Consider the following 16,378-nt stretch of genomic DNA (forward strand, 5'->3'; position numbering starts at 1 on the left):
TAGTCAACCTGTTTTCCATAGATCTTTGTTGCGGAGATATGTGGTGCCCGTTGTTCCCTCGGTTGACCCTCCTGCCCCGGTGTTGGTTGAGGGAGAGTTGTAATATGAGGTTGAGAAGATTTTGGATTCTCGTTTTTCGAGGCGGAGGCTCTAGTATCTTGTCAAGTAGAAGGGTTATGGCCAGGAGGATAATTCTTGGGTTGTTGCCTCCGATGTCCATGCTACCGATTTGGTTTGTGCTTTTCACTTGGCTCGTCCTGATCGGCCTGGGGGCTCTGGTGAGGGTTTGGTGACCCCTCCTCAAGGAAGGGGGTACTGTTGTGAATTCCGTTCTTGGGCTCCCTCCGGTGGTTGTAAATGGCACTTTTGTGAATTCTGCCCTTGGGCTCCCTCTGGTGGTTTTGAGTGGAACTGCCGCTCCTTGGGTTTAGCTTTAGCAGCTGCTTTCACTAATCGTCTCTCCTGGCTCTGCTATTTAACCTGGTTCTAGTCTTCAGCCTATACCACTTGTCATTGTTTTCAGGCTGGATTCACATCTCTGCTTGGATTCTCCTGGTTTCCTGACCAGTTCTGCAAAGATAAGTTCTGGCTTTGCTCATTTCAGTCCACATGTTGTGGACTTATTGTTTTGTGCATTCTATTTTTGTCCAGCTTGTCATTATGGATTTTTTCTGTTAGCTGGAAGCTCTGGGAAGCAGATTTACCCTCCACACCTTTAGTCAGGTGGGGAGATTTTGTAAACTCTGTGTGGATTGTTTTGTAGTTTTTATACTGACCGCACAGTATCCTTTCCTGTCCTATCTATCAAGCTAGACTGGCCTCCTATGCTAAAATCTGATTTCATTTCTGCGTATGTTATTTTCCCCTCCTCTCACCGTCGATATTTGTGGGGGGCTATCTTTCCTTTGGGGATTTTCTCTGAGGCAAGATAGGTTTCCTGTTTCCATCTTTAGGGGAAGTTAGATCTTAGGCTGTGCCGAGGGGTCTAGGGAGTGTCAGGTACCCCCCACGGCTATTTCTAGTTGCGCTGCTGGGTTCAGGGTCTGCGGTCAGTACAGATACCACCTCCTTCAGAGCTTGTCTCATGTTGTTCCTAAACCACCAGATCATAACATCAACCTCCCTGGACGTGGCCGCAGGAAGAAAATTGATGACAAATCAAAGAGATGGATAATATGAATAATAGCAAAAGAGCCAAAAAAAACTTCTAAACAGATAAAAGGTGAACTTCAAGTTCAAGGAACATCAGCGTCAGATCGCTCCATCCGTCGTTGTATGAGCCAAAGTGGACTTCATGGGAGACGACCAAGGAGGACATCATGTTAGGGCTAGCGGAACGTACCAAATAATATAAAGGGAGATATGAGGTGCGTTCGCAGCCCGGGGTCCACCGTGCAGAGATGGAACCTGCTGCTGTGTAATGGCGGATGAAGACTTGCTCACACGTGGGTTAGACCTCACCCAGTGTGAATGGAAGCGAACTCTGTTGCTTCACAGAGTAGCTTAAATGAACGCTGTGCCCTGTTAATAGTCACAAGGTGCAGCTGGTGGATGCTGGTGGGATCCCTATTATTCACCCCCTCTATGCTGGTGATTGAGCCCGAGCCTGAGGACTCCCTGAGTCAGATGCTGAGTCCAAGCTGAAGTTCCCACCCTGCACTGACCGGTTGTCAGGACTTATTAAAGATTTACCACAGAGTGCGCACAGTGCCGCTCTGGCGGATGCCACTTACCACCCTAACTAGGGCTAGGAAAGCGCACTGGTTGCGCACGGTGCCACACTGGTGGTGGCTGCTAATTGATGCAGTAATTCATATCTAGTGCTGGATGGCACAATCTGGAGCTAGATAGTTCAATCACGCAATTACTTTCAACAACACTAGGGATGGGAATGATTAAGGAGCTTTCACCAGTTTCAGTCATACATCCACACACACACAATTTCAGTTCTATACTAGCGCATAGTCGAGCGGCCATGCAAGCCTTTTATAGATGTAGCCTTCCGGGACCTTCCTAGTAGTCCAATCAGAGCAGCTACAGGACCTGAGCATGTGACTTCCGACCTCCAATGAGAGGTCGTCCCACGGGCATGCTCAGTAGATGAAAAGCAGGACTTAGTCCCTGGAACGTCTGTTCGCCGCTGATCAATGCTGGTTACAAAGGCTGAACCAGGGGCAGCAGCCGTAACCAGCTGCACAGTATCAGCTTGAGCTGAACAGACTCCACTGCGGTTGGGGAAGAATGGGAGACCACAGAGGACATGGTTTGAGATTCCCCCTGTTCAGCGGCGGGAACTCGACACCTAATACACCATTGTTGAAAAAAATTGTAGAAAAGCCAGACTGGAATTTGCCAAACTACATGTTGACAAGCCACAAACCTTCTGGGAGAATCTCCTATGAACAGATGAGACACAAATGGAACTTTTTGGCAAGGAACATCAGTTCTATGTTCACAGATAGAAAAATGAAGCATATCAAGAAAAGAACACTATCCCTACTGTGAAAGGAGGAGGTTCTGTTATGTTCTGGGGCTGCTTTGCTGCATCTAGCATAGGGTGTCTAGATTCTGTGCAGGATACAATGAAATCTCAAGACTATCAAGGGATTCTAGAGAGAAATGTGCTGCCCAGTGTCAGAAAGCTTGGTCTCAGTCGCAGGTCATGGGTCTTGCAACAGGATAATGACCCAAAACACACAGCTAAAAACACCCAAGAATGGCTAAGAGGAAAACACTGGACTATTCTGAAGTGGCCTTCTATAAACCCTGACCTAAATCCTATTGAGCATCTTTGGAAAGAGATGAAACATGCCGTCTGGAAAAGGCAACCTTCAAACAAAAGACAACTGGAGTAGTCGGCTCTTGAGGAGTGGGCCAAAATACCCGTCGAGAGGTGAAGACGTCTCATTGACAGTTACAGGAATCGTTTGATTGCAGTGATTGCCTCAAAAGGTTGGGCAAGAAAATATTAAGTTAAGGGTACCATTATTTCTGTCCAGGACTATTTCATGAGTTTTATTTTTTTTTTAATTCTGTGGAAGCATGGTTGAAAAGCAAAGTCTGATTTTCATTTGTTCATTTTCATAGATTTTTTATTTATTACTATTTTTGTCAGATTCAAGTTATTTCTGTCACCATTGTGGGCTTTTCGGTCATTAAACGAGGGGTACCAACAATTTTGACCAAGTGTGTATGTACTTTAATTTTTTTTCTTTATATATATATATATATATATATATATATATATATATATATATATATATATAAATTATATATATATATATAAATATATAAATATATATAAATTATATATATATATATATATAAATATATATATATATATTATACCAATAAATACGTCTATATATATATATATATATATATATATATAGACGTATTTATTGGTATAATATATATATACATATATATATAATTTTTTGTGACTTTTTAAAGATATTTTTACAATTTTTGTTAAACGTTTTTTTTCACTTTTTTACTTAGTCCCTCTATGGGACTTTAACTTTTATTACTCTGATCTCTGGCATAATGCATTGCTATGCTCCAGTACTGCAATGCATTATACATGTAAGTGTCACACTGACAGAACGCCTTTTAGGCCATTTAGCTGGCAAAACCGGAAGTCGTTATTTGACCTTGGGTTGTCATGACATTGATCGGAGCCTTCCGATGACGTCGCGAGGGGCTGAGTAGACGGTAGAGAGAGACCCCTCTCTATTCTAGCCTTCTAAATTCTGCGATTGTTAAACAGCCGAGGGTGGTGGTGCAGACACCATCCCTGGCTGTGACAGCTTGGGCTTGACTATCACTTATGCCAAGCTCTCAGCGGTGATCGGGCGAGCAGCACTCCTATGCCCGCTCGATAGCCAGGATGTATCGGTAGATCCATTTGTCGGACCGCACTGCAAAATAGGATATACTGATACGTCCAATGTCGGGAAGGGGTTAATAAAGCTATGACTGACACCCATCCAACATTCAAGTCAGTAAGGTGTCTTATGGTGGCATTGGGTGGTTGTTCAGGTCTCCCAGCAGTATTTGGTTTCCTGTAAGAAGTAACACTTACTGGTTTAGACATGGTGTGTATGAATTTTTATCCTCTTCTATTATGGAAACTATTAAAGTAATTAGTTTTGACCAAAAATCCAGATTCTTGATACTTGGGCCTTGCTCCTCAGGTGGTACCTCCCCTTTCTTAGCCTGTGATGGATAAAAAGGATGAAAATAATTATATGAGAAAATGTCATTCACTTTTTTCGAAATGTGTGTAGAGATACACCTCCAAATGGTAAGGTTGCATTCACACATCCGTGTCTATTTCTGCCTCTGTGTAAAATAGATTATGCGTTATCCATTTTGTCTTCTTTTTAAATACATGTTGCATCGGTTTATTTCTCATCCCCTTTTTGCACTGAAGCAGGTAAACTGTCTGAACATTTTATATTTTTTGACTCTTAATAATAAATCAATTAAAATGGATGAAACTGAAATCGAACAATAAAGTACGGTACAAAGTACAGTGTACGTTGACTGTGTTTTATCCATTTTACAAAGATCCCTGTAGAATTTAATGACTGATCAGAGATTCAGACACGTTTTTAAAACTGATGTGTGTCTGGACCAATGAAACGGTATGGGTAATTTTGCTGTTCGAGAAAAAAATGAAAAGCATATGTGAATATAGCCTAACACTAAGGGCCCAGTTCATTAAGATTGGCATTTTGTTCTAGAGTGGAGTACATTTCTGCTACTGGAGTACATTTCTGGCCTAAGATACACCACTATGAGGAATTTGTCAGGTGGTCCTTGCCATGCCTTGTCCCACCCATACACACACATTTGATTTTGATGGGGAAAGGCCACAGCCTCCTTTACATTGCAGTCTACTGAAAAGACTACTTCTGTGAACAGATGGACAGTGGGTGTCGTCAGGATCCCATTTTCTTAATAATGAAAACTCTAAAAGTCAGATCCACACCTATCAAACATGTGGGGTTTATCATATACATTATATTAGGCACCATACTCTACAAATTACCGGGTCACTTTGATATTCACGACTGTACAGTTCATGACAGTTGTTGAAGATGTATTCATAAGTGGAATTGAGACAGGCCTTCACACAATCTTTAACAACTTGGCTTGCCCTAGGTGGACTCTGAAGCTCTTGCACCTGAAAGAAATTATAAGAAAACGCTTTTTAAATAGTTAATCAATTTATAAATGTCAAAGGTAAGACAAGGTAATACCATTCACATATGTAATGTGAGCACCATTTTCTGGTGTCTTCCTGCACCTTCATGCTTTATATATTCTGAGAGCTTTACATCGGTATTTTCTTTATATATGATTCCTCTAGTAGATGTCTTCTATGCCCATAGGTCAAATGAACAAAGAGGTCAACCAATTATCACTAAGCTAGAGAGATTACTAAATCCCCATTTTCCAATTTATGTATCATTGAGATGTAGAAGAGGGCAAAATACATGGGAAAGGAATCTTGTTATGCTAGCTAATCTTCCAGATGTATCCCTCCAAAGTACTCTCCAAAGTTCAGTGTGAATAAAATTAAAGGCCTTTATGCAGGTGCTTACAGAGAAATAATAGGGCCCCACTGGAAAACTTGATAATTGCATTTAATTAACAAATTTATTTCTCACATAGAAAACTATAGGCTTATGTACAGTAGATTGAATACTCTGCAGCTTTGAGCTGGCCATACACATTAGAAGGCCGTCGGCTGAACGATTCTCCAGCCGATCATTTGGCCAACAGCCATATTAGCCAACTCTCCTATAAATTGGAGCTCCTGTTTGCCTGTTAGCCCCTGTGTGCTCTATGAGAAAGACAGCTAGCACATTGACTGGCAGCTTATCTCCAAGACAATAATGCAATTGGCCGTCCAAAATAGCACACCTGGGATCAATATCGCTTCCTTCCTTATGTCCTGCAAAAACAAGCCATGACATGACTCTGTTGGACAAAATATTGAAAAAATATAGCTATCAAACTATGGTGATGCAAAAACTTGTTTTTGCAATAAAAAGCATCTTTTAAGTTAAGTTCATACTAGGAGTTTTTTCAGCTTATTTTTTTATGTATTTTTTAATGGAAATTTTCAGCTGCATTTTACAGTACCAGCTATGCCAATGCGATTTCAGAAATCTCATGCACACACCTTGTTTTTTTGTCATCAGTATTTTGTAATTTGCATCGTTTTTTGCACAATAGAGAATATCACTTCCTTCATGTTTTTTTCAGCTGTAAATCCAAAGCAAAAATGCAGGTTTGCTGCGTTTTTTTTGCCAAATTGTAATTCTGTAGAATAGAATTTTTTTTGCACTAAACTTTATCAGCATGCACAAGAGACAAATCTAGCATGCCAAAAAACAGCAAAAAAGTAACCAAACCAGAAAAAACAACCAAAACCTGCTTTATCCCTGCAGCAACTTTCCTGCCAAAAGATCAGGTTTTGCAGCAGTAAAAAAACGCTGAAAAAACGCCTAATGTGAACTTACCCTTAGTGTGTGACAGTTGCAAAACATAAAAAAACTATGTAAATCTGGTATCGCTGTAAGCGATCTGAAGAATAAAGTCATCTAATCCCTTATATCGCACAAGAAATAGCATAAAAAATAAATAAAACCAATTTTTCACCTGCTATTGATTTTTTCATTCTGCCTCCCAAAGATCGCAGTGAGGCCCGGCTCAATTTATCGTGCGCTCTGCGCTGAGCGCTTACACTGGGGTTTCCATGTAAATATCTGAAATAAGTGATTGACAGAAAGCCTTGTGGAAGATTCCCTATAATGAGGCAGATGGAGACACTGTGGACGCTGTCTGGCCTATGATCCGTGTTTTTAAGCATGCATAAAAGCGCGGTCGACCACAGTTGTGCACATCTGAAAAGGACACCGCTGATAAGAGGTCAGATGGATTCCTGAGTAATGCTGCTACATCATTATAGTGAATGGATCCCTCAGGGGTTTTATCTAAATTAGATGGAAACTGGATGTAAGTGATCAACATAAAGCGCGTGAAAAACGTGACCCAAAATGTTATTGACAAATAAAGAATGCTCCCACTCAGATCAGTTATCGGTCACTAGAAATATAGGGGGTTTCCACGTTACTGGTAGCACAAAGTCTTTCAAAAAAGGGCTATGGCCACTTGCCCCGCAAAAAAACCCCCCATCAAATTCTGAGCTTCCAAATCCAAATGCTACCCTCCCTTCTGAGCCCCACAGTGTGCCTAAACTACATCCACATGTTTGGCATTTCTGTAGCAATGAAAGCCTGCTTAATTTATGGGTGTGTGTCTCCAGAAATATGAGCTGGGCACTACAATGGACTGGTGACTAAAACGTACTGGGCACTACAATGGCAGTTTGAAATTTTCATTCAACAACTTCCACTGCTGTTTGGTTCTGGAAAACATCCAAACAAATTTCCAAAGGGGTATAATTTGAAAAAGTGGGTCACTTGAAAGGGGGATGCTGCTCTTCTACCACTAAGGCTTGGTTCCCATTGCGTTAATGGGAAAGCGCTAACGGACAGCGTTGCACGGCGAAATTAACGCCGTGCAACGCGTCCGTTAGCGCGCCCATTCACGGCAATGGAAACGCGCAGCACTAGCGCGTACCGAAACCGGTGTTTCCTGGCGCGCCGCGGATGCTGCTCGCAGCGTCCGAGGCGCGCCCGCGGTCCGATCCCCGCTCTCGCAGATCGGGGATCTGCGAGAGCGGGGACGTTACCGCGACCCCGGGAGGCGGCCACATTAAAAACATTGTGTTAGCGCAACCCGCTAGCGCTAAACGGGTTGCACTAACGCAATGTGACCCTAGCCTTAGGAGCTCTGTATATGGAGTCCACAAACTATTCTACGAAAATCTGCCCTCCAGGAGGCAAATACCAGTTTGTCCCTAGTCTCGCCGTATGGCTAAGCCGTACTGTACAGTCACATATTTCACAGTGTGAAAATGTAAAATCTGGGGCGAAAACATTATTTTGGTGGTAAAAATGTAGTTATTTTTTCTTCACCACTCAATGGCTCAATGGTATATAATTCTGTGACACACCTGTGGTATCAACATGATCACTGCACCCCTAGATGAATTAGTTGAGAGGTGTAGCTTGTAAAATGGGGTTAGTTACGGGGGTTCTACTGTTCTGGCACCTCATGGGCTTTCCCAGTGGGTCATGGCACCAGGAAACTATGAGGCTATGTGTGTTAGGGGTCGAGTTCCCGCTTCTGCACAGGGGGAATCTCGAGCCACCTCCGCTGCGGTCTCCCATTCTTGTCCAGCCGCAGTGGAGTCTGCTCAGCAAGGACGTCGGTCCCAGCGTCTTGCTCATTCTCACTCTGTTCTGAGAGTTACTGCTGCTTCTAAAGTCTCTGCTATTAAAGTCTGTGCTGGTCAGCAGCGAGCGGACTTCTCTGGGACTAAGTCCTTGTCTGCACGTACTGAGCATGCCCAGCGTAAGGTCTCCCGTTGGAGATCGAGGGTCATGTGCTCAGGCTCTGCAGCACATTCCATTGGTCCTCTTGGCAGGTCCTAGAAGGGCAAAAGTGCTGTGGCCACTTCCTGTGCTGCTGCTATATAAACTGCGCATGACCGCACGGCCATGCGCTAGTATTGTCAAACAATTGCTAATGTGTGTATGTTGTGAGAGCAAGTCGTTCTTGGATACCCCTACCCTATAGTATGACTGTTCGCGGAAGGTGTATGGCTGCTACCTAGCGCCCGACTTATCCTACAGCACTAGTCACACATTATAGCGTCCAGTTGCTGTGACCGCCAGTACGGCGCCGTGCACTTCCTCTGTGCTTTCCTTACCCAAGCCTGGGTGGTTAGTGGCGTTCGTCAGTGCGGCACCGCATGCTCTTCTGTTTCATTTCACACCCAGTTGCGGTGTTGCGCCAGCAAGGGTCTAATCGGACTTCAATCCCAGTTGGGGTTGAGTTCGCTGACTACTTGCTCGCGCTTTAGGTGCGGTACCGCGGTCCTGTGCCTTAACAGGATTGCTTCTTTCACGCTGGGTGAGGTTAACCCACGCGTGTATACTCTAGTGTACCGCCATATAGTCTGCTAATTGCTAGCAGCAGGTTTTCACCTGCACGGTGGACCCCGGACTGCGAACGCATCTATACCATCTGTCTTGGTGCGTTCCGCCAGTCCTAACAATGTGCACACGTCCGGAATTGCTGCGGAGATTTCCGCGGCAATTCCGCAACTGTGCCATGGGTAAAATGCATGCGGAATTGGCATGCATTTTCCCGCTAAATACTAGTGTTTTACAAGCATAATTAGCTTGCAGAATGCTAGCATTTTCCAAGCGATCTGTAGCATTGCTTGGAAAACTGGTTGACAGGTTGGCCACACTTGTCAAACATAGTGTTTGACAAGTGTGACCAACTTTTTACTATTGATGCTGCCTATGCAGCATCAATAGTAAAAATATCTAATGTTAAAAATAATAAAAAAAATAATAAATTGTGATATTCCCACCTTCCGGCGTCTCCCTCAGTGTTCCGCTCCTCGTGATGCTCTTGTTACCAATAATGCCTAGCGGCAATGACCTCATCACAGGTCATTGCCGCAAAGCATCACTGGGAACGAAAGCATCGCAAGGAGCGAGAACACTGCGAGGGACGCCAGAAGGTGAGAATATCACGATTTGTTATTTTCATTCTTTTTTTAAACAATTATATGGTTCCCAGGGCCTGGAGGAGAGTCTCCTCCCCTCCATCCTGGGTACCAACCACACATGATCCGCTTACTTCCCGCATGGTGGGTATAGCCACATGCGGAAAGTAAGTGGATCAATGCATTCCTATGTTTGCGTAATCCTGGCGATTCCGCACAAGGAATGAACATGATGCTTTTTTTCTGGAATGCAATTCTGCAGCGGAAAAAAACGCAGCATGTGCCCAAAAATTGCTGATTGCATTCTAATAATAGGATGCTTAATGTATGCGTTTTATCGCGTTTTTATAGCGAAAAACGTGAAAAAAACATGAAAAATCATGAACATGTGCGCATATCGTGACAGTAAAATCTCGTGCTCCTTGCATTCTGAGCTTTGCGCTGTGCCTGAAAAATATTTCCCGATTACATGTAGAGTATTGGTGCACTCAGGAAAAAATGGACCTCAGTTTGTTGTAAAAAAAAAATGCACCCCTAGATTAATTCATTGGGGAGTATAGTTTGTAAAATGAGTTCATATGTAGTTCTGGCACCTCATGGGCTCTGCCAGTGTGACATGGCACCCTCAAGAAATTACAGCAAAATCTGAACTTCAGTATGGCACCTCTTCCCTTCGGAGCTTTGCAGTGTGCCTCAAAAGTAGTATTCCCCCATATATGGGGTATTGACATACTCAGGAGAAATTGCAGTACAAATTGTATGGTGCAATTCCTCCAGTCACCCTTAGGAAAATGCCAAATTTTGGGTTAAAATAATATTTTTATGGGAAAAATGTGATTTTATTATTTTCACAGCGCAATGTTTATAAACTTCTGTGAAGCACCTGGGGATCACATCTAAATACATTCATTGAGGGGTCTAGTTTCCAAAATGGGGTCAGTTGTGGGGGGTTTCCACTGTTTAGGCACATCAGGGGCTCTCCAAATGGGACATGACGTCCGCTAATGATTCCAGGAAATTGTACATTCAAAAAGTCAAATGACGCTCCTTCCCTTCTGAACCCTGCCATGCGCCCAAACAGTAGTTTTCTCCCTCATATGAGGTATCGGCATACTCATGAGAAATTCCACAATAAAATTGTATGGTGCGTTTTCTCCTGTTACCCTTATGAAAATGCTAAATTTGGGGCTAAAATAACATTTTTGTGAGGAAAATGTGATTTTATTATTTTCACGGCTCAACATTATAAACTTCTGTGAAGCACCTGGGGGTTCAAGGTACTCACCACGCACCTAAACACATTCCTTGAGGGGTCTAGTTTTCAAAATGGGGTTAGTTGTGGGGGTTTCCACTGTTTAGGCACAACAGTGGCTCTCCAAATGGGACATGACATCCGCTAATGATTCCAGGAAATTTTACATTCAAAAAGTCAAATGACGCTCCTTCCCTTCTGAGCCCTGCCGTGTGATCAAACAGTAGTTTTCTCCCTCATATGAGGTATGGGCATACTCATGAGAAATTGCAATACAAATTGTTTGGTGTGTTTTCTCCTGTTACGCTTATGAAAATGCTAAATTTGGGGCTAAAATAATATTTTTGTGAGGAAAATGTGATTTTATTATTTTCACGGCTCAACATTATAAACTTCTGTGAAGCACCTGGGGGTTCAAGGTGCTTACCACACATCTAAATACATTCCTTGAGGGGTCTAGTTTCCAAAATGGGATCACTTGTGGTGGGTTTCCACTGTTTAAGCATATCAGGGGCTCTCCAAATGGAGCATGACGTCTGGTAATGATTCCAGGAAATTTTACATTCAAAAAGTCAAATGACGCTCCTTCCCTTCCGATCCCTGCTGTGCGCCCAAACAGTAGTTTTCTCATAAAATTCACAGTAAATAGCCCCTCCAAAGAGACTTCCTTTTGGGACATCAAATTGTCTGGCAACTCAGTTACACATAAAGTGGAAACATCGCTGTTTTGAGGTATTGCAGTTTTACACCATTCTAGTTCCCATCCTCCTCACACCATCAAGCAATACCTAATGGTGAACTGAATTGAGCAAAACGCATCTGTTCCACCACATCATTTATAGAGGAAAGTGCGACTATCTACAAACACCTTACTGACAGAGTGTCACGATTCATTTTTTGATTCGTGATAGCTCTGCCTCTGGTGTAATTTAAACTTTGTTTTTGCTTTCGTGCCAGTAAGGGTTAATGTCAGTTTCTTTGCTGGCAGGTTGCTGGTCAGCTGATGAGGGTGGTGACCACTCCCACCATCCTTTAATTAGCCACATGATGCATCAGCTAACTGTTCGTGATATAGTTTTTCTCTGGAGACCAGCCGATGAAGTGGGAGCTTAGGGATAGGCACAGGCTGAGTTAGGAGGTGACCCATCCCTCATTCCCTATTGTGAGGGCCTTCCTCCCCCTTTTTCCATCCCCATTGTTGGTGTTCGTTGTGCCATCCGCTGGACTGACCCTTTGGGGTCGTGGCATTTCCCTTGTGGGTTGTGACACAGAGGCTACAATAACCATGAAAATAAATGGCTCTCAAAACCATCTCCAATAGACCCAGTCCAATTTAACATTCTTTACTCCTTACAGCCCTCATTTCTATAAAATTAGTAACATTATCTGCAAATACTTACCTGTTACCACCCAGGAAGATATCTTGCACACCATCACCAACCAAGGTTGTAGATGTTTTGCCAAAAGGGGACTTTCCCTTGGTAACATGTTATCCCCTAGTTTATTAAAACATTGAAGTCTTTCTTCAAATTGGCTCTCTATTAAGGAGTTCCATGAATGTGGGAGAAACAGGTGTAATGTATGTCAATAAGTTCTCAATAAAACTAAATCCTTTCCCATATCACCCACCTCTAACCATAATATCAACTTTTTCATTAATTGTGATACGAACTATGTGGTATATTGTATCAGATGTCTGCATTGTCAGATCAGTTATGTTGGTTGCAAAATTTGCAAACTAAAGGAAAGGATTGCAGAACATATGTCCAATATAAACTGGAAGAGCAGCTCTTATTCAAGAGCAACCAAACATTTTGTGTGTACTCACAAAGGTGACCTTTCACTTTTGCGTTTTTTGGGTTGGAAAAAGTAGAACTTTCAAGAAGGGATGGTGATTGGCAGAGAATTTTGATGATGAGGGAGATATTTGGATCCTACGTTTAAACACAAAGTTTCCCAATGGAATGAATTTTAAACACAATTTGTTTTATATTTATCAATGATATATTGCATATGTAATTTGTTCTCAGTATGTTATCACCTGCTGCATGCAATTGTTAATTAACGATCACACTGTGATTGGATCTTATCATCTATATAATATTTTCTCATTCACTTACTGACACCCTTATGACTAAGGGTGCTCATTGAACCAGAAATGCGTCAGGTTGTTTTTATGCATTTTTTCTGTTTTAACTATGGACAAAATAAACTTGTTTGATTTTACTTGGACGGAGTGCTGGAATCAAATCCTCCCCTTCCTGTTACTCAGTGCTGTGTTCACCAGCAGGATTAGCACCCTCCAGCTCCATTTTGCCACCACTCCAAATCTGGATTTCTGCGTTGAGACTCTCTACCCTCCTTTACATTCATTCCTTTTAGTAGCGGGCACACACAATGGCCCTGCTGCTGCAGAAAGCCAATGGCTGAGGTTACTTAAAGATCAATGAATATCCACTGCTCCACACACCCATAGTCCCGGCATGGAGAACAGTGAGTATTCCGGCACCTGTCCTCTGCTTGTAAGCAGCGCATAACGTCCCTGCTATGCGCTGTTTACAAGCATAAATCAGCAGCTGGCATCAGAACTGGACGCTGCAAGGGAGTGTAGGGAAGGCAAGTAGGATAGTTTATGTTTTTTATTTTTTTTCTGATGGGGGCTTGATGCATACCAGCATGGGGATGAGTGTGCCATGCATACCAGGATGGGAATGAATATGAGGATGAGTGTGGCATGCATACCAGGATAGGGATAAGGGGGCCACGCATAACAGGATGGGGATGAGAGAGCCATGCATACAAGTATAGGGATAAGGGGGCTATGCATACCAGGATAGGGATGAGGGGGCCATGCACACTAGGATAGGGATGACGGGGCCATGCATGCCATGATGGGGATGAGGGTGCCATGCATAATATAATAATAATATTTATTTTTATATAGTGCTAACATATTCCGCAGCGCTTTACAGTTTTGCACACATTATCATCACTGTCCCCGATGGAGCTCAGAATCTAAATTCCCTATCAGTATGTCTTTGGAATGTTGGAGGAAACCGGAGTACCCGGAGGAAACCCATTCAAACACGGGGAGAACATTCAAACTCCTTAACCCCTTTCTGCCAGCTGACGGAATAGTACGTCAGCTGGCAGATCCCCTGCTTTGAGGTGGGCTCCGGCGGTGAGCCCACCTCAAAGCCGCGACATGTCAGCTGTTTTGTACAGCTGACATGTGCGCGCAATGAGCGCGAGCGGAATCGCGATCCGCCCGCGCCCATTAACTAGTTAAATGCCGCCGTCAAGCGCTGACAGCGGCATTTAACTAGCGCTCCCGGCCGCGCGGCCGGGAGTATTTACACCGATGACCCCTGTCACATGATCGGGGGTCAGCGGTGCATTGCCATAACAACCAGAGGTCTCCTTGAAACCTCTATGTTTGTTGATGGCCGATTGCTTTGAGCGCCACCCTGTGGTCGGCGTTCAAAGTACACCTGCATTTCTGCTACATAGAGGTGATCTGTACTTCACCTCTATGTTGCAGAGGCGATCGAGTAGTGCATGCTTCTAGCCTCCTATGGAGGCTTTTGAAGCATGCCAAAATTAAAAAAAAAAGTGTTTAAAAATATAAAAAAAGAAAAAAATATATAAAAGTTCAAATCACCCCCCTTTCGCCCCAATCAAAATAAAACAAATAAAAAAAAAAATTAAACATACACATATTTGGTATCGCCGCGTTAGGAATCGCCCGATCTATCAATAAAAACAAAGGATTAACCTGACCGCTAAATGGCGTAGCGAGAAAAAAAAATCAAAACGCCCCAATTTTTTTTTGTGTGTCGCCGCGACATTGCATTAAAATGCAATAATGGGCGATCAAAAGAACGTATCTGCACCAAAATGGTATCATTAAAAATGCCAGCTCGGCACGCAAAAAATAAGCCCTCACCTGACCCCAGATCATGAAAATTGGAGATGCTACAGGTATCGGAAAATCGCACAATTTTTTTTTTCACCACTTAGATAAAAAATAACCTAGACATGTTAGGTGTCTAGTTTTAGCATTTGGTGAACCTAGCAAAAAAGCCAAACAAAAAACAAGTGTGAGATTGCACTTTTTTTGCAATTTCATCACACTTGGAATTTTTTCCCGTTTTCTGTTACATGGCATGGTAAAACCAATGGTATCGTTCAAAATTACATCTCGTCCCGCAAAAAATAAGCCCTCACATGGCCATATTGACGGAAAAATAAAAAAGTTATGGCTCTGGGAAGGAGGGGAGCGAAAAACGAAAATGAAAAAACGGAAAAAGCTCCGGGGATGAAGGGGTTAAAATCTGAAATGTTGGCCTACTGATATACAGTGGGGCAAAAAAGTATTTAGTCAGTCAGCAATAGTGCAAGTTCCACCACTTAAAAAGATGAGAGGCGTCTGTAATTTACATCATAGGTAGACCTCAACTATGGGAGACAAACTGAGAAAAAAAAATCCAGAAAATCACATTGTCTGTTTTTTTATCATTTTATTTGCATATTATGGTGGAAAATAAGTATTTGGTCAGAAACAAAATTTCATCTCAATACTTTGTAATATATCCTTTGTTGGCAATGACAGAGGTCAAACGTTTTGAGTGCAAACCTCCTTCCATCAGCAAGGGCATTGAAGATGAAACGTGGCTGGGTCTTTCAACATGACAATGATCTAAAGCACACCGCCAGGGCAACGAAGGAGTGGCTTCGTAAGAAGCATTTCAAGGTCCTGGAGAGGCCTAGCCAGTCTCCAGATCTCAACCCTATAGAAAACCTTTGGAGGGAGTTGAAAGTCCGTGTTGCCAAGCGAAAAGCCAAAAACATCACTTCTCTAGAGGAGATCTGCATGGAGGAATGGGCCAACATACCAACAACAGTGTGTGGCAACCTTGTGAAGACTTACAGAAAACGTTTGACCTCTGTCATTGCCAACAAAGGATATATTACAAAGTATTGAGATGAAATTTTGTTTCTGACCAAATACTTATTTTCCACCATAATATGCAAATAAAATGTTAAAAAAACAGACAATGTGATTTTCTGGATTTTTTTTTCTCAGTTTGTCTCCCATAGTTGAGGTCTACCTATGATGTAAATTACAGACGCCTCTCATCTTTTTAAGTGGTAGAACTTGCACTATTGCTGACTGACTAAATACTTTTTTGCCCCACTGTATATGTTCAGTAAATTCACTCAATACTTGGTCGGGGCTCCTTTTGCATCAGTTACTGCACCAATGCGGTGTGGCCTGGAGGTGATCAGCCTGAGGCACTGCTGAGGTGTTATGGAAGCCCAGGTAGCTTTGATAGCAGCCTTCAGCTTGTCTGCATTGTTGGATCTCATGTCTCTCATCTTCCTCTTGACAATACCCCATAGATTCTTTATGGGGTTAAGGCCAGGCGAGTTTGCTGGCCAATCAAACACAGTGATACTGT

The 16,378-nt window shown here is 42.8% G+C and overlaps 1 protein-coding gene across 1 annotated transcript in view; it reads right to left on the reverse strand.

The window, feature by feature from the left end:
* Positions 1-16,378, reverse strand: part of UNC13A (unc-13 homolog A) — a 381,474-nt gene that overhangs the window by 130,863 nt on the left and 234,233 nt on the right. Inside the window, exons 25-26 of the mRNA XM_069741790.1 lie at positions 5,057-5,191; positions 4,085-4,218 (exon numbers count right to left, since the gene is read on the reverse strand). Coding sequence (XP_069597891.1) covers positions 4,085-4,218; positions 5,057-5,191 — 269 coding nt within the window. The remainder of the gene's footprint in view (positions 1-4,084; positions 4,219-5,056; positions 5,192-16,378) is intronic.

This window comes from Ranitomeya imitator, chromosome 1, assembly GCF_032444005.1.
Source record: "Ranitomeya imitator isolate aRanImi1 chromosome 1, aRanImi1.pri, whole genome shotgun sequence".
Classification (NCBI taxonomy): Eukaryota; Metazoa; Chordata; class Amphibia; order Anura; family Dendrobatidae; genus Ranitomeya; species Ranitomeya imitator.